This window comes from Notolepis coatsorum (genome assembly GCF_963971535.1).
Source record: "Notolepis coatsorum genome assembly, chromosome: 12".
Classification (NCBI taxonomy): Eukaryota; Metazoa; Chordata; class Actinopteri; order Aulopiformes; family Paralepididae; genus Notolepis; species Notolepis coatsorum.
Genome location: NC_140176.1, coordinates 10,578,162 through 10,602,922, shown reverse-complemented (window position 1 = coordinate 10,602,922; position 24,761 = coordinate 10,578,162). Strand labels below are relative to the sequence as shown.

The window sequence follows — 24,761 nt, the reverse complement described above, 5'->3', positions numbered from 1 at the left end:
GGGGCTCACCGTCAGCCGGCTGCAGTACTGCTGACCCGTCCTGCCGCAGCGCGAGTCCTCCACGTCCAGGCTCTCCTGGTCTCTGGCCACGCCCGGCGGGAGGGCCCACGACAGCTCCCAGCGGCCCCTGTGAGGTCAGCGGGTCAGAGGTCAGGAGGGGGTTGAGGTCTTAGCACTCGTGATGATGACACTGATGAAGATGTACTCTGGTAGATCCAGGATTCTGATAAACACTTCCTCGTCATGTGACCTGTACCCTGAGATAGGATTGTTCTTCTTTTATCAACTACAAGAAGGAACATCGAGGCAGGTGTCATATTACTGTGTTATCCCTGGTTGTACTTCTATGTACACATACTATGTACTATAATCACACTTCCTGAAGTAAATCAACCAAACTATCAGTCAATCAACCAACCAATCAGTAAATTAATCAATCAATCAATCAAGTAATTAATCAACCAACCAACCAAACAACAATCAATCAATCAACCAATCAATCAATAAACCAACCAACCACGCAATGACTCAATCAATCAATCAACTAACCAACCAACCAACAAACCAATGAATCAATCAATTAACCAATCAACCAACCAAACAATCAACCAGTCAACCAATCAATCAATAAACCAACCAACCAACCAACAAAATAAAATAAAATAAAATTTATTTTTGTATAGCCCAAGATCACATGGAATTGTCCCCATGGGCTATACAAGTCAAGAAGAAACATCACAATAGATCAAGAACAAAAACCACCATAAAATCCAATATGCGACACTCCCAGACTTTCCCCAGTGAAGATAAGGAACGACTCACTAAAAACCTAGCAATAGGGGAAAAACAAAGCACCACAGGTGGTATGGAAATAAGATAAAGGCTAAAAGTCAAGGCTCGGAGCTCAAAGTATCAACCAACCAATGAATGAATCAATGAATGAATCAATCAACCACCCAATCAATGAACCAACCAACCAACCAATTAATCAATCAATCAATCAAACATACAGTTTGGCTAATATTAATAAGGTATTATTCAAAAAAATTTATTGTTAAACTAAGTTCATTTTCAATATAAGTCTAGTAATGTATGAATTAGTAAATAAAATATAGTATGTTCTGATGAGTAAATAGGGGTGGGATTAAATGAGTGTATGCTTCTTCCCACTCCTTTTCAAATATGTGACAAAAAGAAAAAGATGTAGTTTGACTTTTTTGTTTGTTCTTTGTTATTTAAAAAAAAATTATATACATTTATTATTTGAACGGCTTAAGGCTATAATATGTACTTGATGTTTGTTTCTTATGTTGCATATTTGAAATAAACTTCAATCAAATCAAATAAAAAATCAATCAACCAATCAATCAATCATTACCTGCAGTTGAGCTGTAACGTTTGGTTGGCCTCCAGCACCAGCTGATGGACCTTCACGTCCAGAGATGGAACCCTGAACTTCCCTTTGGGTTCCTTGTCTGCAGAAACAGGAGGGAGGAGAGGCATCACTGAACACAGGTAATGGTTGATTGATTGATTGATTGATTTTATTGTGGATTAGAGACATCATCCAAGGGATAAAAACATGATAAAATGCAAGCACTTATTTCCATCATGGTCCCTGGTATTAAGAGACAGGACATAAAACATTGAACGTCATCATAAAACATTAACTCATTGGCCGCCAAAAACGAGTATTCTCGTGTTTCGTCGTTCAGCGCCAAAAACGAGTCTTCTAGTTTTTAGATCCTTTGATCTCCCCCCCCCCCCATATATATATATATGGTATATACCTATGATTTGGAAATGTTTGGAGTTTGAGGCGAGCAACCCGAACGATTTGGGCATATGCATATAACACGTCATATCTCGTGATCTAGAAAAAAAGACTGGATTATTTTGGAAAGGGGCGATGTTTAGCGTGTAATAGCGCACAAACTAAAGTATGTAGAAATTAACTGGTTAGTCAGTGTTGGACTATAAACAATGCCTGCCAATGCCAAATGAGCCATAATATTGTCTCCATAGCTATAATACAGAACACACAATGGGTCCGCAAACATCACGAAAAGGGTCAATAACTCTGACACCATTGAGTAGAGATGGGAAAACAGCGTGGCGGACTGACGGTCAATGAGCTGGGCAGGCTGTTCCACAGAACTGCAGCTGAATAAAGAAAGGTCTGCTGGCCGTACGAAAGAAGTTTAAATCTAAAAGGGACTATGTTTGTGTCTCTACCTCTGGTTTCATGGCTGTGATTATTTTTAACATATTGGTAGCTTGGCACCTCCCCTTTATAAATCCTATAGACTAGGCATCATTTCATCATGGACTCTTTTTTATTATTTTTTATCATTTTTTTTGACCATTTATTGCTTTTATTCCTGGTCAGACATGACCGACAGATGAAGAGAGGGTGAACGGGAGAAGAGGCGGGGAAGACATGTAACAAATGTCACCGGGAGAGGGAAGCAAACCCGGGACGGCCGCGTAGGTGTGCGATGCACTAACGTGGTGCGCCACGAGGGCACAACTGTCATGGATACTCTTTTGTCCACCCTGAGCCACCCTAGGCTGTTGAAGTGGTTTGATTGATTGATTGGATTGAATTGATTGATTGATTGATTGATTGATTGAAATTTGTATTAACAGATTGCAGAATGGGTACAGTACAGTACAGCTCAATACACACAATTGTTAAGGGGATGCAGACCAGAGAAAGACTTTCGTCTTGTTTACATCAGGGTCCCCCATTTTCAATTCATCATAACATATATGACATACATGACATACATGAGTACAAAAATAGTCTAAAAAGAGAGTATATACATTTGAGGGGGAAGAAACTGTACATTGGAGGAGTCTAAAAAGAGAGTATATACAGTACATTTGAGGGGGAAGAAACTGTACATTGGAGGAGTCTAAAAAGAGAGTATATACATTTGAGGGGGAATAAACTGTACATTGGAGGAGGTGGGGTGGGGGGGGGGGTTTGGGTAGGTGGGGTGGGGGGGGGAAACTGTACATTGGAGGTGGTTGGGTGTGTGTGGTGGGGGGTCTAAATGTGTACGAGTGGGGAGCTGCAGGACTATCCTAACTAGCTTGTTCTGGGCAGTTTGAAGTCTACTTTTCATGTTGCTGGGGGCACTGTCATACCAGAACAAGCAAGCATAGTCGAAATGACACTGAACTAACGCCCCTGCAAGTGCTCTAAGAGAAATTGTATTCTGTGGTTAACTTTGACTATTACCTTTTTAGACGTGTCATGATGAATGAGAGAGGGAGGTCATACTGAACACAGGCAGATGAGTGAGAGGAAGATAATACTGAACACAGGCAGATGAGTGAGAGAGGAAGATAATACTGAACACAGGCAGATGAGTGAGAGAGGAAGATAATACTGAACACAGGCAGATGAATGATGTGAGGAAGATAATACTGAACACAGGCAGATGAATGATGTGAGGAAGATAATACTGAACACAGGCAGATGAATGACAGAGGAAGATAATACTGAACACAGGCAGATGAGTGAGAGAGGAAGATAATACTGAACACAGGCAGATGAGTGAGAGAGGAAGATAATACTGAACACAGGCAGATGAGTGAGAGAGGAAGATAATACTGAACACAGGCAGATGAGTGAGAGAGGAAGATAATACTGAACACAGGCAGATGAGTGAGAGAGGAAGATAATACTGAACACAGGCAGATGAGTGAGAGAGGAAGATAATACTGAACACAGGCAGATGAATGATGTGAGACAGGGACATAGAAAGGAGAGCAGACGTCTAGTGAACTGCAGACTATTTCCTCAACTATGTCTTCAACATTCCTTGACTTGGCTCCACTACAATTGAAGACAGTTGAGGAAACGGTGTCTCCAGTTACTACAGCGCTGCTCTCCAGTTCACTCCATGCAGCGAAGCAGAACACATTGCTAGCTTTTATGTCACTTCCTCTTTAATGGCTGCTTTTTTATATAGCAGCTTTTATCCAAAGCGCTTTACAATTTGTTCCTCACATTTGTACCCATTCACTCACACATTCACACACCGACGGCGGAGGCAACCATGCAAGGTGCCGATCTGCTCATCGGGAGCAATTAGGGGTTAATTGTCTTGCTCAAGGGGCGCTCCAGTAGCACACCACATAGCGCGCTAAGTCGCGAAGCGGTCGTCCCGGGTTAGTTTCCCAGTCCCGGCGATCATTTGCCGCATGTCTTCCCTACCTCTCCTCCCGTTCTCCCTCTATCGGTCCTGCGTGGCCAGAAAAAGCTGAAAATGCTATAAATAAAAGTAAAAAAAAGAAAAAAGTGTCTTGCTCAAGGACACATCGACACGCTGCCCGGGAGGAGCGGGAATCAAACCGGGAACCTCTGGATTGCCAGACAACTGCTCTACCTCTAAATTGTCGCTTTAACCTGTTAACGTTTGGCGGGTCGTATACGGGCGGTCACGCACGCGCACGTCGTGGCACTTTGCCCTCGTCTGCCGGCTCCGGGCTGCGTCTTTGCCGAACAACCAATACATTGTTGGAAAGTTGCATTTGCCGCCTTTCGATCGTCACCCTACTCTACCTATTGCGTGCTTCCGGTCTCGAGTTACAAGACAAAACATCCGACGAGCGTCATGTTGACAAGCCGTTCGGACAAGTGCTTTAGATAAGCCTTCAGGCTATGGAACCGTTATGTTTTCCAGCTCCTACCTCTCAGCTGGAACTTAAAAACAGGCATCTGGCAACCAGTAAACAAAACGTGAGTGACTTTTATTTTTATTTCAGTGTGTTCAAACCTCTAACTCTATTACATTAGCACTCCGAGTGATTCCTCTCCTGTTGTGGAAGAAACTTCAGAATGTTTCCTTTCAAACGAGACCAGACTCATGCATGTGCTTATAAGTGGTTCAAGTAATAAATCGCTAATTATTTTGGGTATGCAATCGTCAGGCGTTTTCTGCCAAATGTGCCCTCAGCATAAGGGGTTAAGGATGGCTGCCCAACATTGAGGGTAACGCCAGATAAGCGGCTTGAAAATGGGGGACCCTGATGTAAACAAGACGAAAGTCTTTCTCTGGTCTGCATCCCCTTAACAATTGTATGTATTGAGCTGTACTGTACTGTACCCATTCTGCAATCTGTTAATAAACTTTTCAATCAATCAATCAATCAATCAATCAATCAATCAATCAATCAATCAATGTCTCAACACATTGGTACAGATGGCATGGCAGTGTCTTGCTGTCCAGATGAATTCTGTTGTATGTTTTGCCCTCTGTTTGCCCTCTCACTCAATGTCCTGCTGACAGGCACTCCAGAGCTCCCTCTCATGTTACCTAAAAAGAGAGAGTGGGACTCTGCTGGTGTTGATAATGGCATCAGATGTCAGGCTGAAACGGAGTATTTCCCCAAATCCTAAATTCTGAGACCAGGAAGAGATGTGTAACATGTCAGGAACCAGAGCAGGACAACATGATGTTGTTTTGCATCTTTGACACACAGGAAGTGGTTAGATCAATAGATCCCTCTAATAGTGAAACATGGATTACTGGTTTATCTCTGTAACCCCTGAGACCAACTGGAAGCGGGAAACGCACGCTGTCCACATTGCTGTCCCCACTGCTGTCCAAACAGCTGTCCACATTGCTGTCCACATTGCTGTCCACATTGCTGTCCCCACTGCTGTCCAAACAGCTGTCCACATTGCTGTCCCCACTGCTGTCCAAACAGCTGTCCACATTGCTGTCCACATTGCTGTCCACATTGCTGTCCCCACTGCTGTCCAAACAGCTGCCCACATTGCTGTCCCCACTGCTGTCCAAACAGCTGCCCACATTGCTGTCCACATTGCTGTCCAAACAGCTGCCCACATTGCTGTCCCCACTGCTGTCCAAACAGCTGCCCACATTGCTGTCCCCACTGCTGTCCAAACAGCTGCCCACATTGCTGTCCACATTGCTGTCCCCACTGCTGTCCAAACAGCTGCCCACATTGCTGTCCACATTGCTGTCCCCACTCCTGTCCACATTGCTGTCCAAACAGCTGCCCACATTGCTGTCCAAACAGCTGCCCACATTGCTGTCCAAACAGCTGCCCACATTGCTGTCCAAACAGCTGCCCACATTGCTGTCCAAACAGCTGCCCACATTGCTGTCCAAACAGCTGCCCACATTGCTGTCCAAACAGCTGTCCACATTGCTGTCCACACTGCTGTCCCCGAAGCCTGTTTTTGGGATTCGAACTTCGTCAGGGTTTTTCGAACGAACGTTCGAACCTTTGTTTTTAATTAACAAATATAAAAAGATTTTATATATATATATATTTTTTTTTTAAATATCCTCAAACTAAATCCTCAATTTGAATAAAGTGATTAATCTGATTAAATTAGCCTTTTTTTTTTTTATTAAATCAACTTTCCAGCCCCAGACCCAGCCCAGGGAGAAGCCCCAGCCCAACTAAATCAATTAAATCAACTTTCCTTAATGAATATAACTCATCAGTTTCTTTTAATACTATAATATTAGTGTAGCCTAATCTTTATCTGCAACTGTGAAGAAAAACCCCATTGGTTTAAACAGAATTAATAGAAAAAAAGATTTAAAAAAATAAAATTATTTTCTTTTCCTTTTTTTATTAAAAATAAAAAATTCAAATGTTGATTTAGAATTCGAATGCCATTGCCAACATAACGAACGAAGGTTCGAACGTTCAAACGTTTGGGCTCAGCCCTACTGTCCACATTGCTGTCCACACTTGGAATGCACCTGGCACAGAGCTCCATGCACGGCTCGCAAAGGTGTACAGGGATAAAGTCGTGCTTTGAGGCTATTTTCTCGCTGCGCCAGACGCCTGGCTCAATAGAAATACGAAGGCTTTTTTTATGACAGTATTTTTGTTGTTTTGTATTCTGCATACTTTTCGTTTGTTTACTGTCTAGGACTACAGATGAAAATGAGCTTCTTGCTAAATCTGCACCCATCTCTTCTTGTTCACCACAAATGATTAATATACTGTCCTTTTCATAAACCAAATAAATGGTAAATGGCTGCATTTATATAGCGCTTTTTTATCAAAAGCGCTTTACAATTTGTTCCTCACATTTTACACATTCACTCACACATTCACGGCGGAGGCAACCATGCAAGGTGCCAACCTGCTCATCGGGAGCAGTTAGGGGTTAAGTGTCTTGCTCAAGGACACTTCAACACGCTGCCCGGGAGGAGCGGGAATCGAACCGGGAACCTCCGGATTACCAGACGACTGCTCTACCTCCCGAGCCACTGTCGCCCCAAATAAACCAAACCAAACCAAATAACTGTCACTGATAAATTAATTGTATTAACAATATAACTCGTATCATTATATACATATATATATATATTTATGTATATATATCTTCCATAATGAAAGTAATTCTTTGCGATTCTTCTGGGTGATATTGATCCATTAATAAACACATCTGGCACAGAAGTCATGGTCTTGGAATCATAAGGTTACATCTCTTAATTATTCCTATAATATATACAGGGTTTTACACATGGGTCAAATATTTAACATGTTTAAATGTGTTTCTGACCACTAATTGATGAAAACGGCGCTATAGCGTACAGTAGGAGACGAGATAATAGACCTATCTCAAACCCTGCCCTCTTTTCTTGATCCTCCAATCACAACTGTCGCTTACCTCGGACAAACCAAGTTTGTCCGAGGTAAGCGACAGTTGTGATTGGAGGATCAAGAAAAGGGGGCAGGGTTTGAGACAGGTCCATTGTGTATCACATGTTCCTCCAGCCATGAGGACAGGGGTGACGTAGAGCACAAACACGTGCACTGGAGGCGTGGCCACGCCACTGTGCTTCAAATTGATTGGTCGATATTAATATACAATCTCCTTTGAAATCTAACAAGCTAACTGACTTGTCAATCAAACAAGGTCGGACTCATTACAACTTCAAAACCGAAAGTGAAACTTAACATGGATGGGTTGTAAACAGGGCTTGACGTTAACTTTTTGGCTCACTAGCCACTGTGGCTAGTGGTTTTCCAAAGTCACTAGCCACTCAGCATTTTCACTAGCCAAAAATCCCCGCACTCGCGCCCCCACCCAAAAAGTTATAAATATAGGTAATTTCTTCTTCACTAACCCCTGCTGGGGACAGTATCATTGTAATCATACTGCTACACGCCAACTGTACAACTGTGCTTCTGACTGTTGACTCCATTGTTTACTACTGCCTGCGGGGCAACGGCTGACTGGGACAAGATGGAGGGTGTAGATGTGGAAGAGTTGTGTTGAACTTAGCAATTACATTGTTGCTCCAAACGCCGTGAACATTATCATTGACACACCTATGCCTTGGCTGTGTTGAACCTAGCAATTATATTATTGCTCCAAACGCTGTGAACATTATCATTGACACACCTATGCAGGGCTTGACGTTAACTTTTTGGCTCACTAGCCACTGTGGCTAGTGGTTTTCCAAAGTCACTAGCCACTCAGCATTTTCACTAGCCCTGGGCAGGTGGGCAGGTGTCAACGTCAAGCCCTGGTTGTAAACATTGAGAGAATAAAGAAAATGGCAAAACCTGACTTTGCAGAAGTTATATGAATTTATTCGGCTTGTAAAATATAAAACAACAATAGAAAGCTCTTGTCTATTTGGGTGGACATGTGAATATTTACAAAAGCAAGCTGTTTACTGCTGTTTATTTTTTATTCATATCTTGTTCTTGCCCTCTATTCTTATATTTGTATTCTCGTATTTTTATTGTCATATTTCTATTTTTATTACCCTGCCTGTACCCCCCCTCACTTGTGCTGCTATGACCCCTGAATTACCCCAAGGGGATTAATAAAGATACATCTCATCTTATGTTATGTTATGTTATGTTATGTTATGTTATGTTATGTTATGTTATGTTATGTTATGTTATGTTATGTTATGTTATGTTATGTTATGTTATGTTATGTTATGTTATGTTGTGTTGTGTTATCTTATCTTATCTCTTACAAGAACACACTGTTGGATACCTTTAAGTAGATATGGAATGCAATTTCACGTTTACATACAACTCTGCTCCATGGGATGTGCACACTTTAAACCTTAATATCTCCAAATGACTCAGAACATACAGTAGATAGAACCTAATCATTCCAAGCCCACAACGTAACGCCGAGAGGAACCTGCCACCACAGCTTAAACAGTTTGATGATACCTGTGGCACGTTGCCCTCCACGCTATTGTAATCGCTGGTGTCTGTCTGTGTGTCTCAAGAGGACGTTGTTACACCATGTCCAAAATAACTTAGGAAACTCCTGCTACACACAATCACGACACTAAGTACTCCAGAATGAGACTGTTATCGTTAAGTGGTGCCAAAATTCCATCACCGCTGACCAAACTCAAAATGATCACAAAGCCGGTGTTGACAAATCCCCCCCCCCCCCTCCTCCTCCTCCTCCACCTCCTCCACCTCCTTCTCCCCATCCAGTCTCTAGTGTCAGTGACCCTCCTCACATCCCTCCTCTCGGCTAGGAGGGCCACTTGACAACCTCTGGTGGAAATGCGTAAGCAGTGTCCCTTCTTGTTTATCAAATACAGGCGTTGCTCGCCCGCTCCGCTCCCATCGCTGAGGTTTATTAATGAGAGGTAAAGGAGGCTGTCTGTCCGCCCTTCCTTCCTCCCGAATGCAGGGGAAACATCATTCAGAGAAGTCTGTCCTTGAATCCGGCGACTCCTAACAGAACGTACACAGATCTGGCCCGGGGCTGGGTCCTGTCAGCACTGTATCATCATCACGGCGCTGGAAATAGTCGAATCGTTGATAGGAAATCCTTTACACCAGGGGGACGAGTTGACTGGTTAATTTTCAGAATGAGAGGTAAGCAGGTAGGAAGCGGAGATTTGATGGGAAAACGGATAGTTGTTTACTTCCTGTGGCTTTGGGAAGATCTCTCCTAAAAATGGTAAATGGCTGCATTTATATAGCAGCTTTTATCCAAAGCGCTTTACAATTTGTTCCTCACATTTTACCCATTCACTCACACATTCACACACCGACGGCGGAGGCGACCATGCAAGGTGCCAACCTGCTCATCGGGAGCAGTTAGGGGTTAAGTGTCTCAAGGACACTTCCGATGCGCTGCCCGGGAGGAGCGGGAATCGAACCGGGAACCTCCGGATAACCAGACGACAGCTCTACCTACTTTATTTATATTAGTATGATACATTTGTTGATTTAAAATAAGTAAAGATAAATAAATGTTTGGAGTGCAGAGTGCAGATCTACTAAAGAAAAGTTAAATAATAATAATAATCATTTATATAGCGCTTTTCTAGACACTCAAATCGCTTTACAATGTAGGGTGGAAATTGCCTCCTTCACCACCACTGGTAGCACCCAACGTTGGGCTGCCATACACTGGCCCCCGGCACACATCACACTACACAATGGCTGAACGGCTCAGGAGACAGGGATTGATATCAGTCAATTAAGGGGGAGGGATGATTAGGTGGCCTTGATGTCAGAGACCTGATTGGGAATTTGGCCAGGAACGTCGGGGAACCCCCTACTCTTTGCGATAGATCGCCCTGGGTTCTTTAACGACGAGATTGATTGATTGATTGATTGATTGATTGATTGATTGAAAACTTTATTAACAGATTGCAGAATGGGTACAGTACAGTACGGCTCAATACATACAATTGTTAAGGGGATGCAGACCAGAGAAAGACTTTTGTCTTGTTTACATCAGGGTCCCCCATTTTCAATTCATCGTAACATATATGACATACATGACATACAGATAGACAGTACTGCTACATCTATATATTTATGACATACCAGATTTGCAATTACAGTACTGTTTGTGATACAAAAAGAGTCCAGAAAAAAAAGAGTATATACATTAGACGTACTAGAAACTGTACATTGGATTGGGTAGGTGGGGGTGGGGGGGGACTGTACATTGGAGGTGGTTGGGTGGGTGGGGGGGGGGTGGTAGGAGTGGGGGGGGGGGGGGGGGGGGTTGGGTAGGAGTGGGGGGGTTGGGTAGGAGGGGTGGGTGGGGGACACTGTACAACTGTACAAACAAAACTGTACATTGGATTATTGACAAGACCATACTTGGTAATTTACTGTACATTGGAGGGGGTTGTGTTCGGACATTTACAGGGGCCAGTTTCGAGTTGCAGTCTCCCTTAGGTGTTTTTTGAGAGTGTTTTTGAAAGTGGGTAGTGATTCACATTCCTTTACAGCTTGCTCAGTCAGGATTCAGTCAGGATCTCGGTTTAGCGTCTCATCCGAAGGACGGCACTCGCAGCTGTACGGTCGGTGTCCCCATCACCGTAACAGGGGCATTGTTACTGACTAGTCCAGAGGACGGAGTGCCCCCTACTGGACAACAACACCAGTTTCCGACAGCAGCCTTGAACGAGGATCGAACGGGTGATCTTCCGATCATGAGTCCGGAGCTCTACTCATGTAGCCACACTGGTGCTATAGATAACATTTTATGTAGAGTACTCTTTTTTTTCTTCTTTTTTAAATAATACATCTACAGAGTCTTTAGAAAGGTGTGGAATAGGGGCGGCTGGGTGGCGCAGCGGACATTGCGCTCGTCACCAACGCAAGAGACACCGGTATCGAATCCGACTGTCAGCGTTGCCTCCGGCTTGGGCCGGCCGTCATACTGACTCAATTGGCAGAGTCAGCGGGAGGGGAGTCGATGGGTGGTAATCTGGACGTTGTAAACAGCGACTCCTACAGGTCGGTCAAGGCGCCTGCACAGCAAAGACAGGAAAATGGCGGGGGCAGTGTGAGCCTCCCACACCTTACTCCTCGCCAATGAGAGTCCGCGCTGGCAGGTGAAAAGAAGTGACTGGCTGCCTCCACATGTATCGGAGGGGACATGTGATGGGCTTCTATCCTCCCTACGACCGGCCAGTGGGGGGCACATGCGAGCAACGATCAAGACAGGGGAGGGAAGAATTGGCACGGCTAAATTGGGATGGGAGAAAAAAATTTAAATGGAGGAGAAAAAGTGGATCAAAAAAAGAAAGGTGTGGAATAAAAGTATTGCTTTTCCCCAAAAGAAATATTGATTAACACTTTGAGTGCCACTCACGAGATATCTCGGGTTTTTAATAGTGACGTTGAATGCCACTCACGAGATTTCTCGGAATATATATATATTTTTTTTAGCGATCTGAAAAATTATTGCATCACCCAAGCCTACCCGAGTATAGCCGAGGGGCGCCGGCGATCACTGTGGAAAAAAGCACCCCCTGTCGTCTCCCAGATGACATAAGTGATTTTGGAATGGACTCAATGAAAATGAATGGGGAAAAAAATCCGGTACTCCACATTTTCCAGTCCACTGATCCAGCCGGGGTTACCACAGTTCATTCTGGAACCTCAGATCCCCACTGATCATGGAGTTCTACAGTATCGCATTGGATCCATACACGTATCGATTTTTTCGAATGGTGATCAGGAATTGGAATATACCAGTTGGATACCATCTGATGTCAGGTAAGGACTCTATGTTATCAGTGTTAGGATAATCAGAGTAAGTTTGATGAAGATATAGGCTGTTTTGTGAAATGTCTTCTTTCGGTTTCACTGTAAAAGTCAGAGAGGAAATCAACGAGGCGATTATCAGTGTGCGGCCGTAATTCATAAAAAGGCCGACGAATATCAATGTTGTGGAATATTCCACTAAAAGACGATTTTCATAGAATGCTCCAGAACGGGCTGTTTTTTATATCAAAACGGGGGCTTTTCTAACTGCTCTGAAACGGAAACGACGCGATAAAAAAACAATCTGCCTTCACAGCACTGACTGGAAAATAGTCTTTGATAATGCGATGGGCAGATTAGACACATAGCCATAATTTAAAACATAGATTAGGCGATATTAACGTTAACATTGGCGCCGATGGTGGCATTCAGCCGGTAAAAAGGAAAACCAGGCGTGGCGCTCAAAGTGTTAATTTATCATTCAAAAAAAATGTGTGGGTCCAAAATGAATGTTGTTGTTTACATATTGCTTGCATGTATCCCCTCCCTACTTCCCCACGTGAAATGCACCTGATTGCATAAATGACATGCTGGTGCTCTAGTGTGACATCTAGAGGCTGAATGTTATCTAAAGCACCTATATCTATTAAACTGTTGATTTCTATCAGATGCAAAAAGATTTTCATTATAACGGCCTGGGCTGGGAGGTATATAGAATATAAAGGTCATGGATCCATGCAAAGGTATGGATTTTTTACTATTATGGTCATCGACAATATATACATAATTGTACAAAAATATACATACAAAAAAAAGAGTTCCTTGCAGCAGTATTTTAAAAAGTAAAACCAAATAGACAATTTTGAATGAAACAGCACTGGGGCAATTGTATAAGATAAACTGGGAAATTAAACACCATCAAATACCGTTATACCATCAAAACTAAGAAAAATATTGTGATATGATATTTTAGCCATATCGCCCAGCCCTAATATCATCATTATCATGCCCACTATCTAGCATCATCTAGTGAAAGAAAAACATGTCGCTTGACCACTACAAACTAGTAACGACCAAATCAGGGCTGTCCCCTCTTATTCCATTAATCAGTTCATAAATAAAGTGTTCCCTGCAGAAGTATTAAAAACTATCGTTAGAGAAAATAAACCATTGTCATCATTCAATCATCATCAAAAATCATTCAAATCACTGTGACAGTAATTCTCACTGGGGAAAAAACAAATTCCGCCAAACATTGTTATCCCGTCAAAAATAATAAAACAAATATTGTGACATGCTATTTTGCCCATTATAGGCCAACCACTCAGCCCTGAGTATTACCCCTTTGTATGACTGTCAATAACACCCCCCCCCCCCCCCCCCCCACAATATCAACCTTTGGCTGTACCTATGAAACAATGTCCACTTATTAATACCATTCTCTGTCATCACCATTGTTCCCTGTGGATCCCCCATTGAGCGGACCGAGTTGTACTCACACTGACAGTACTTCCTGTACTATTTCCTCAGTTCTCTCTCGCTCTCTCTCTTACACACACACACACACACACACACACACACACACACACACACACACACACACACACACACACACACACACACACACACACACACACACACACACACACACACACACACACACACACACACACACACACACACACACACACACACACACACACACACACACACACACACACACACACACACACACACACACACACACACACACACACACACACACACACACACACACACACACACACACACACACACACACACACACACACACAGTAAATAGTGTAAAGGGAAGAGGGAGCAGGAAAGCGAGACTCTCGCTCGGGGCCTCCGGCGCTGAAGGCACTTCAACAGGCTGCAAAGTGGCTGCGAGCTCCAGTCCCATGTTACTCAATAAAGCTGCTGCGGCTGCAGCCCAGAGCGCCCCGGTTCAACTGGAGGAGAAAGTTGAGGTCAGTCAGGGCAACAAACGCTTCAGAGATTAGAGCTATAGTTCAGAGCAGCGAGGCACTGATACCAACGTATTCTGGGGAGCCTCTGGGGCTCGCGGGGCGGTGGTCTGGGGCTCGCGGGGCGGTGGTCTGGGGCTCGCGGGACGGTGGTCTGGGGCTCGCGGGACGGTGGTCTGGGGCTCGCGGGACGGTGGTCTGGGGCTTGCGGGACGGTCCACACCCTGCTATCAGTGTTCTTCTTCCCCGCCAATGAAGTATTCACCCAAAGACCCAATACCGACCGTGGCAACAACTACCGCACTACCGGTAGAATAAGTGCCGAGAACCGTGGGAAGTGATGCAAACTGTTTTGTCGTGTTTTGAACATTTATGTTGTGTCGATGGAATCACGTTAATATAGAGAGATGAAAACAATACATTATTTCGATTGATATGAATTGGATAATGCAGGCTGTTAGTAGAGGCAGGACTAGAGAGCAGGCTGCAGGCTGTTAGTAGAGTTGGGCGTGCAGAACTGGCGTAGATAAGGGGGGCGTAATACCGTAGGTCAGTGGCCAATCAGAGCGCAAAACTCGAACGCGGAAGCAGGAGTTGTTTGGGCTTCGAATAGACGTGACCAGGACTCAGACCCCACCGGCTTCCCACCCTCCAACACTACGACCAGGACTCACACCCCACTGGCTTCCCACCCTCCAACACTACGACCAGGACACACACCCCACCGGCTTCCCACCCTCCAACACTACGACCAGGACACACACCCCACCGGCTTCCCACCCTCCAACACTACGACCAGGACACACACCCCACCGGCTTCCCACCCTCCAACACTACGACCAGGACTCAGACCCCACCGGCTTCCCACCCTCCAACACTACGACCAGGACACACACCCCACCGGCTTCCCACCCTCCAACACTACGACCAGGACACACACCCCACCGGCTTCCCACCCTCCAACACTACGACCAGGACTCAGACCCCACCGGCTTCCCACCCTCCAACACAAGCACCAGGACTCAGACCCCACCGGCTTCCCACCCTCCAACACAAGCACCAGGACTCACACCCCACTGGCTTCCCAAGACCGAATATTTGACCCCCCCCCCCCCCCCCCCCAACCACCAAAAATATATTGTTATTTTCTGTTTCAGTTTAAATTCAGTTAAAATGTTCAGTTTCAGTTCAATTCAGTTATTCTTTTTAATAGAATGGATCATTAAAATCAAAGGGTATATTGCACATAAATAGGCACTTCAGAATCTGAAGTTCAGATAATCCTTCAGAGCGTTGATCGGCTCAGCTGACCGACAATACATCAAAATGAACAGCATTGCATTGGCCTATCAATCGGTTTTAATAAACAAACAGAAACAGTAGCATTGTGCATCTTTTAGATCAATAATTAGGCTATGAAAATTAGGCTGCCTCTAAATATGAAAAGGAATTAAATAATAATGGTTTGCTTCAATTAAGTATTTTATGAAATATTCGAAGTAACTCATCCCTACTCTACACTACCCAGACAACCCGGTCTAAGACAAGTCTATGCTATATTCAGTAAAACGAATGGACCCAATCGGTAGTCTGTATTAGACTATACTTAATCACGACTGAGTGGTATTGCTGCATCCCTAATTGAACCCTTGCAGTAGAGAACCATGTAACTCAGTTTTGAAATAATCTGGACAGCCCATGTATTTGCAGTTGTATAGCCAATCCGTACCACTTGGAGTGTAAAAGCGATAGATAACCAGATGATCAACCTCTGCTGCCTTTAACTATGAGTGAACACAACACACAATCTTAAAAGGAACACGCCAACATTTGGGGAAATTAGCTTACTGTCTTCTCCGGAGAGAGACAATAAGATGGATACCAGTTTCCTCTCTGTGTGTTCAGTAGGAAGCTATCTGGCTGCACGTTAGCCTAGCTTAGCACAATGCATGGAAGCGGACATGTACGGGTAGCCTACGCATTGTCCAACTAACACCTCTCCCGAAGGCTACCCGTTCATGTCCGCTTCCATTCATTGTGCTAAGCTATAGGCTAACATGCAGCCAGATAGCTTTCTACTGAACGCACAGAGAGGAAACTGGTATCTATCGTCTTGTCTCTCTCTGGAGAAGACGATGAGATAATTTCCCAAAATGTTGCCGTGTTCCTTTAAGATAACAAAGTGTTGATAACATCGTTCTTCTGAAAACTTCAAACAGAGTTATAAGGTTCTTCGTCTGAGGTACTACTACCTATGGGCGGTGACTATAACGCGTTACACACGTGCTACTTCCAAGTTCAAGTTTCAAGTTTCTTTATTAGTTGTCATACAAAAATACAGAATACTTTTATATGAAATGCTTCTTTCTGTTTTGCTCCTGAGAGTGTGCTAGATAAACATAGATAAGTATAAAATAAGTATAAAATAGAAAGTCAAGTACTAGACAAGTGTAAACAAAACAAAAGTGTTCAATATATACATATATACAATACAATGCAGAGTAGAGAAAAAGTAACTGAGTTACAATACAATATACAGTACAATGCATGAATGGGATGAGGTACAACTTAGGGTAAGGTGCAATGAGGTATGAGTTGTAGTGCAAATCTCTTTACCAATCAATATAAATATAAAGTGTGTTAAAGTGTCTAAAGTGGGTAAAGTGGGTGCTACAGTGCGTTGTTTATTTAAAGTGAGTGTGTACGTATGTGGATGTGTGTGCTGTGAGTGTATTTGATGGTTTGTTACATAGTGTTATTGTCGTTGAGCATCCTGATGGCCTGAGGATAGAAGCTCGCAGCTGTGTTTTCTTAATCTACCTTCTCAAGAGAAGCCATGGTCGTGACTTGACATGGACCCCACCCACCTCATAAGATGTTGTTGTACCCGGGACCACCACCAAGAAGATATTTGTTATATGATATGATTCAGTTGAGAATTGAGAATTCCATGTCTAGGTGTGGATGTAACACAATCAGAATCACTTCAACACATTCTGTAATGGTGCTAACTTCTAGTGGAGAAAATCGTACTGACATTTAAAGTCCCCATTTTGCTGTTGGAATGGTATAACATGGTATAAAAGGGTATAAAATGATAGGGCGGCTACGTGGCGTAGTGGGCAAGGCGCTCGCCACGAAATGTTCGAGCCCAGCGCTCCACATTTGCTTTCAGTTTAGCTGGTCGTCCGTACTAATACACATTGGCCGTATTAGGGGGTGGGAAACTGATGGGTGGGGATCGGGCGTTGTGGACAGCGACTCCTACAGGTCGGTTGGTGCGCCTGCGCAGTAGAATCAGGAAGTGTCGGGGGCAGCGTGAGCCTCCCACGCGTTACTCCTCGCCACTGAGAGATCGAGCTGCGCAGGTGAAAAAGATGCGACTGCTGTTACCTCAAGTACCGGAGGGGACTTGTGCTATACTTAGTCCACATTGCAGCCGGCTTGTGGGAGGCAAGAAACAGCGTCCGTGACAGGGGAGGGTTGAATTGGATGATACGAAATTGGGATGGGAGAAAAATATAGAAAATGGGAGAAAAAGTGGATCAAAAAAAATTGTGCATTTTATATAGCACCTTTTATCCAAAGCGCTTTACAATTTTGTTCCTCACATTTTACACATTCACTCACACAGACGGTGGAGGCGACCATGCTCACCGTGGAGCAATTAGGGGTTAAGTGTCTTGCTCAAGGACACACCGACAGATTCGACACGCTGCCTGGGAGGAGCGGGAATCGAACTGGAAACCTCCGGATTACCGGACTACTGCTCTACCTCCTGAACCACTGTCAGAACTGACTGGAGATCAGAGGACTGAGCACTGCTTCAGAGGTCATTTTTGAGTTGTTGGTCTGTATGGTTGAATCACCAGCACTGTGTTGCAATTCATCAGGGTTTATTGGGAGAGATTGGGTGAATTGTAGGCATCAGTCACTATGTGCACTGAGAAAGACATTCTCATGCATCCAAAAATGGATATTGTATCCAAAAATATATATGTGGAGGCCTGTAGTGATTTATCACTTCATTCTTTCTCTTAAAGCTTTACTTACTGGTGTAGATTTGCTGAGCATGCATGATCTTTTTCAGCAACACACTGCGTGATTATCGATTTACTAAGATATAGCGATTTATTTATGTGTGTTTTTACTTCGCATATTTAAAGTGACAACGTGTCTACCAACGTCCTAGACCTATACACAGCAAATTTCGCAGAGTCAATTTTACTCAAACTGAGTACATTTTACTCAAACTGAGTCAAATGTACTCAGTTTGAGTAATACTTTGCAAAACTTAACAGGTTACGAGAGGAAAGCAGCAGTTTGCTTGATAGAAGTAGAAGTGCAAAGGGAATTAATTCATTTACAAATTAATATTAGTAAGAACAACACAGGTGTGTTGTTGGTTGTATTACACAATGAGAATAGCGAAACATTTCTGTCTCCGATATTCATTCATTGAAAATTGTTGTGTATTATGTACTAAATATTCTTAGGTATAAGATTTTGCATTAATTGCATATGGGCACAATGGTAAACAAAGCTTACTATAGTTGGACATGGTTGAATGCTGTCAAATTTGTTGAGATTCATATCGTGCAGTTAATTGTTTACCATATCACCTTCTTTCTAAAAGTATACCCTATAATAGACAGCATGACACCGCCTATAGTGTTTATAACACATTGGGCCAAAATTACATCATATACAACATATAGCCGATTTGGGGTCCTAAAATAAGAAAAGTATATGCATAGGAAATTGAGAATGACAATATGTTCCAAAGTGAAGCCCTAATGAGCGCTTTCCACGCCAGGGGTCTGTTTTAGCAATACGCACTGATTAGCGCCGGTGGCTCCTGCGCACTCGAGAGTTCCCTTGAGCTGCATGGCCATGACCCCCCTTTGGTCATTTATACTGGAACGTCCATTTCACACAAACTCATCAGGATCAGGAAACACAACGCCCACGTTTGTGTGTCGATTCCAAGCGGGGCCAAGAGAGCGCACAGAGCGGCGGTTGGTTGCCAAGCAGAGGCCGCGGAGGTCCAGCGTTTTATCCAAAACAAGTGTCCCGCGGGACGGCGCTTATCTCCTCCAAACACTCCGTGATTAAATAAAGCTTTACAAGTTCAACAACCAGTGCCACACGACACCCCCCCCCCCCACACACAAATGGCCACTGGCCCACTGCCCTGCTACACGCGCTGTGGTTCATTGGGGCCCTTTTGAGGTACATCCATAGGGAGGAGGGATGGCACAAATCTGCTGAACGGCGGAAAATATTCCATTTGTAAAAAAAAAAGTTTAACATATCTGCGAGTTGACGGGATTCACCGATTTCAGATGTTTGACAGGCAATGTTTGGGTTTGCTACTGTAATTAGCAGAAGCCCCGCGCGTAATGGCACGAATATGGGTTGCATCAATTAGTAAATAACAATTACATTGGACGAATGTTTCTTATTATATCAGTCCAAGAAAGACTCATATCCAATGCCATTGTTAAAACGAAATAATATAAATGGTCATAGTATGTTAATAACCAGCATTAACCAACACCGGTTGAGATAGTTTGGATACACTGTCTGTATACAGAAGCTACAAGTTGAGAAACTTCACCAGAGAGCAAAATATTACTCACCATGTGCGAACGCCGCGCCACACGTCAATCCACATAGTATACACAGGAAAAGTATGTTCATGTTGCCTGGCGATTCCCGTTTAAAAAAAAAGAGATGAAAAATAAAAAGGGTGAGGAGGGGAAAAGTCATATGTTTTAATCCTGTTTCTCCAGAGAGCAGATGACAGTGCGCGCTCCGCTGTGGCGCTCAGCGTGGATGGAGAGAGAGAGGGAGAGAGAGAGAGAGAGAGAGAGAGAGAGAGAGAGAGAGAGAGAGGGGGGAGACGGCTGGTTTCCTACTACATGTAGAAGAAGGACAACACGACGCCACGCTTGAACTCCAGTGCAACTTTTTCCCATTGTACTCGATAGTGGCACAGATTTATACAGTTCCCACACAGCCACCGGATAACGAGCTTCCGTGACGTCCTCCTCCGACTGACACACCCATGGATGGCGCGTAATAGCGGTGCCATTGCCCATTATCTGTGGTTGTGGTGCTTTAAAATGAATCAATAAATATATATATAGTATATATATAATGTATCGCACAGCCAGCCACTAAAATACAAATAAACTGTGGTCGATATAATAGTCTTTACATGATTCACAGTCAACCAACTAAGATACCCACATACATGTCGAAATACTTCCCAAAGGTCAGTGAATACCACAACCACTACACCAGAGGAAGCTCAACAAATCATGTTAAACCCAGATTCGGCTAAAACAAGGGACTAAACACGTTTCGCAATTATGCCACATCAATGTGGAACGCCCTACCCAAAGCTGTAAAGGAATGTGAATCCCTACCCACATTCAAAACCGCCCTCAAAGAGCACCTACGGGAGGCTGCAATTCGAAACTGGCCACCGTAAATGCCCAAACCCCCCCACCACCTCCTAATAGACAGTCTCCTCCCCACCGTATGTATATATTCTCTCCCCGCCGTATGAATATTTCTCTCCCACCCACCCACCCCCTCCTAATGTACAGTCCCCTCCCCATCATATGTATATACTCTGTCAGGATCTATGGGTAACAGTGCTGTATATTTGAATACTGTTTATGTCACAAATGTATCAGTACTAAATACCTGTATGTCCCTATATGCCATAAATGTCATGTATGTTGACTGTGTATCAGGGTGTAAAGTACTTGAGTAGTTGTACTTCGTTACAATACTTAAGTACTGTTTTGGGGGATTTGTACTTTACTCAAGTATTATTAGGTTTGTATACTTTGTACTTTTACTCCATTACATTTCAGAGAAAAAAACATACTTTTTACTCCTTACATTTAAAATGCAGACCTACAAAGTACAAATCTCGCAGGTCCAACCATTTTAATTAGTATATTTGAATTGTTTATCTCGCCAAACTAGCGTTAACGTTATTAATCCTGCAGGTAAACAGCCAATCAAATCCCCATCAATGTAAAATGAACCCACCCATACCCATGCTGATTGGTCCTTGTGCAAGACTAGAAAGCGGGGATCTTTGATTAAACACCTGTTATCAGAAGAATAGACAGTCAGAGTGACAAGCCATAGAAGATGGCCACAAGGAGTGATGAAGAGGACGAAACGGTCGGCGACAGCGTGGACGGACAAGACGAGCATCCATGGCCCTATCTACAAAAAATACATAGTTCAAGGACTCCAACCTTATAGTGTTGTTGAGTTGCCATCATTCAAAAACCTGATAAATGGTTTGTGACCAAGCACTAACATCATTATGACAAGGCCCACTGGCCGTTCGAAGATCAGCAAAGCTGCTCAAACCATGAAAGAGAACGTCACTGCTGCTATGAGTGAAGTTGAATGGATCGCGACAACAACAGATTGCTGGACAGCCCGACGAAGAAGTTTCATTGGGGTAACCACTCACTGGATGGACACTGAAAGCTTTGAAAGGCATTCTGTTGCACTTGCCTGCAGAAGACTGAAGGGCTCCCATACTTTCAATGTTTTGGCCAGTGCCTTAAACGACATTCACTTGGAGTACAAAATCCGCATTATGCTGTGGTTAATATTGTGATATTATTCAGTGTACTCCAGTATTCTGTCTTTAATATTGTGATATTATTCAGGGTACTCCAGTATTCTGTCTTTAATATTGTGATATTATTCAGGGTACTCTAGTATTCTGTCTTTAATATTGTGATATTATTCAGGGTACTCCAGTATTCTGTCTTTAATATTGTGATATTATTCAGGGTACTCCAGTATTCGGTCTTTAATATTGTGATATTATTCAGTGTACTCCAGTATTCTGTCTTTAATATTGTGATATTATTGAGGGTACTCCAGTATTCTGCCTTTAATATTGTGATATTATTCATGCTGTGATGTGAATGCCGTCCATGTTAGTTGACCTTCAATGGAGAAGTGCATAATTTTAATGCAAAAAAAGTGTCATATGTTCTTTCATTTCAGCATTGTCTATTGCAGAACACATTCCATTGTGGGCAGAGTATATGCTTGGTTTCATTTCAGCCTTGCCTAAACACCAGCTGATGATTTCACTAATTGGCTCACCTCTTCAACTAACTCACCTGGTGCAATGTGTAGTTAAAATGAAAACTTGGCCCACGATGGAATGAGTTTGAGACCCCTGGTCTATCCCTTTAAAAAAAATGTACTTTTACTTTTTAGTACATTTAAAAGTAGGACTTTTTTACTTTTACTCAAGTGTGTTTTTAGCCAGATACTTTGACTTTTACTTGAGTCAGATTTTGAGACAGTACCCATACTTTCACTTAAGTATAATTTCTGGGTACTTTTTACACAGTGTATGTCATAAATGTCGATATGAATTGAAAATGGGGGACCCTGATGTAAACAAGACAAACGTCTTTCTCTGGTCTGCATCCCCTTAACAATTGTGTGTATTGAGCCGTACTGTACCCATTCTGCAATCTGTTAAATAAAGTTTTCATTCATTCATCCAACCGATTGTTGCATTGGTTTATGGTTTATGGAGCTGGATGTCACCCGTGTGAATGCTGAGTGATGGGCCGAATTGGGCGCACAGCCTCGTGCGCCTCGCAGGACGGGATGAGCAGCACGTAGGCAGAGAGACATGATGTACTCGTAGTCAAGCTGCATTATTTCAGTCTAAAAAAAATAAACCTTGCTTGATTGAACAACATAGGAGATATCCAGTTACTGAAGTCAAGTCAGATTTATTTGCATAGCTCAAAATCACATGACATGTCTCAATGGGCTTCCCAGGCCGCAGGAAGGTACCGTACAATCCATGCCTGGCTTAACCCTTTCACTGCCACACGACAAAGGGTTAACCCTTTCACAACTACTATTGAAGATATAATGTTGTTTGCAAAGTTTGCTGGAGCCACTTCATCCACAACAGCGTACCCCGATCAGAGAGCGCACACAAGAGTCAAGAGAACAGTCCTTTTGTATTTTTATTTAGGATTCTGTTGTTGAGTGAGATCTCTCAAAATGGTGGTGTTTCAGAGTGGTTTTCTGTAACACATAAGCAGAAACAAGAAATTATAATACATGATACATAATTAGCAGAGGTAAAGGTCATATGCATCATGCACTATCCACTGCCTGCATTAGGCCGCTAGGTGACCTGCATATGCATGACCACGGCTAGTCGCTACCCCGTGCCATGCCCGGCCCATGCGGCCAACCGAGCCAGCGCCAGTGCTGACATGCCAATGGAAAAATACCATATAGCATAGCCAGCTGGCTAGCATTAGCTCAATTAGCGGCACGGACCAAACGCAACACAAAGCAGCAAACCCCAAGCCATAATCATACACATAAATCACAGCGCCCCATCAACACACAATGCAGGCTACATATGACATTCACCTAGCATAAACCACAGGCATTACATTTTGGAGGCTGGTGATAACTTACTTCCTCAAGGACGCACTCTCAGTCTGCAAATGGAAACACAGGTGCCGGCAATTCACCACCTGTATTTAATTACCAGACTAAGGACCCTTCGGCTGTCTGGAGGCGTGCTTACGAAACCAAGCCGCATTTCTCGGAGACGCTCTGATTGGCACTGACTGACGCTCTCTGATTGGCCACTGGCGCGTTTGCCCAATCCGTGACGAGCTGTGTCTTTGCCCATTTCCACGGCAAACAGCCTGCAAACTACCTGGCGTTCTATCGCCATGCTCTAAGTCTGTAGTACCATGTAGTAGCCTGTAGTGCCATGTAGTACCCTGTAGTGCCATGTAGTACCATGTAGTACCCTGTAGTACCCTGTAGTACCATGTAGTACCATGTAGTAACATGTACATTTACATTTAGTCATTTAGCTGACGCTTTTATCCAAAGCGACTTACAAGTTCTGTACGACAAGTCATCAGGAAGGGTACAACTCTATCAGCTGAGTAACAATGTTCATCAAAGTGTTGCATGTTACAGTGTAGGTTAGTTTATTAGGACAAGTGCATGACAGTAAGGTTAGTTGGGGTTAGATTATTATTATTTATTCTTTCATTATTTCAGATAATGGTTGAAGAAGTGCGTCTTTAGTCGACGGCGAAAGATTGGACGGGATTCGGCTGTCCTAACTGGGGTGGGTAGTTCATTCCACCATTGTGGGGCAAGGACTGAGAATAGGCGGCTTCTCTTTGATGGCCCTCC

The 24,761-nt window shown here is 43.5% G+C and overlaps 1 protein-coding gene across 1 annotated transcript in view; it reads right to left on the bottom strand.

Annotated features, from left to right (window-relative positions):
- The window catches only part of flt1 (fms related receptor tyrosine kinase 1), a 62,764-nt gene extending 42,302 nt beyond the window's left edge, over positions 1 to 20,462 (bottom strand). Inside the window, exons 1-3 of the mRNA XM_084325547.1 lie at positions 20,147 to 20,462; positions 1,379 to 1,475; positions 6 to 127 (exon numbers count right to left, since the gene is read on the bottom strand). Coding sequence (XP_084181673.1) covers positions 6 to 127; positions 1,379 to 1,475; positions 20,147 to 20,276 — 349 coding nt within the window. The 5' untranslated portion in view covers positions 20,277 to 20,462. The remainder of the gene's footprint in view (positions 1 to 5; positions 128 to 1,378; positions 1,476 to 20,146) is intronic.
- Between the last annotated feature and the right edge of the window lie 4,299 nt (positions 20,463 to 24,761).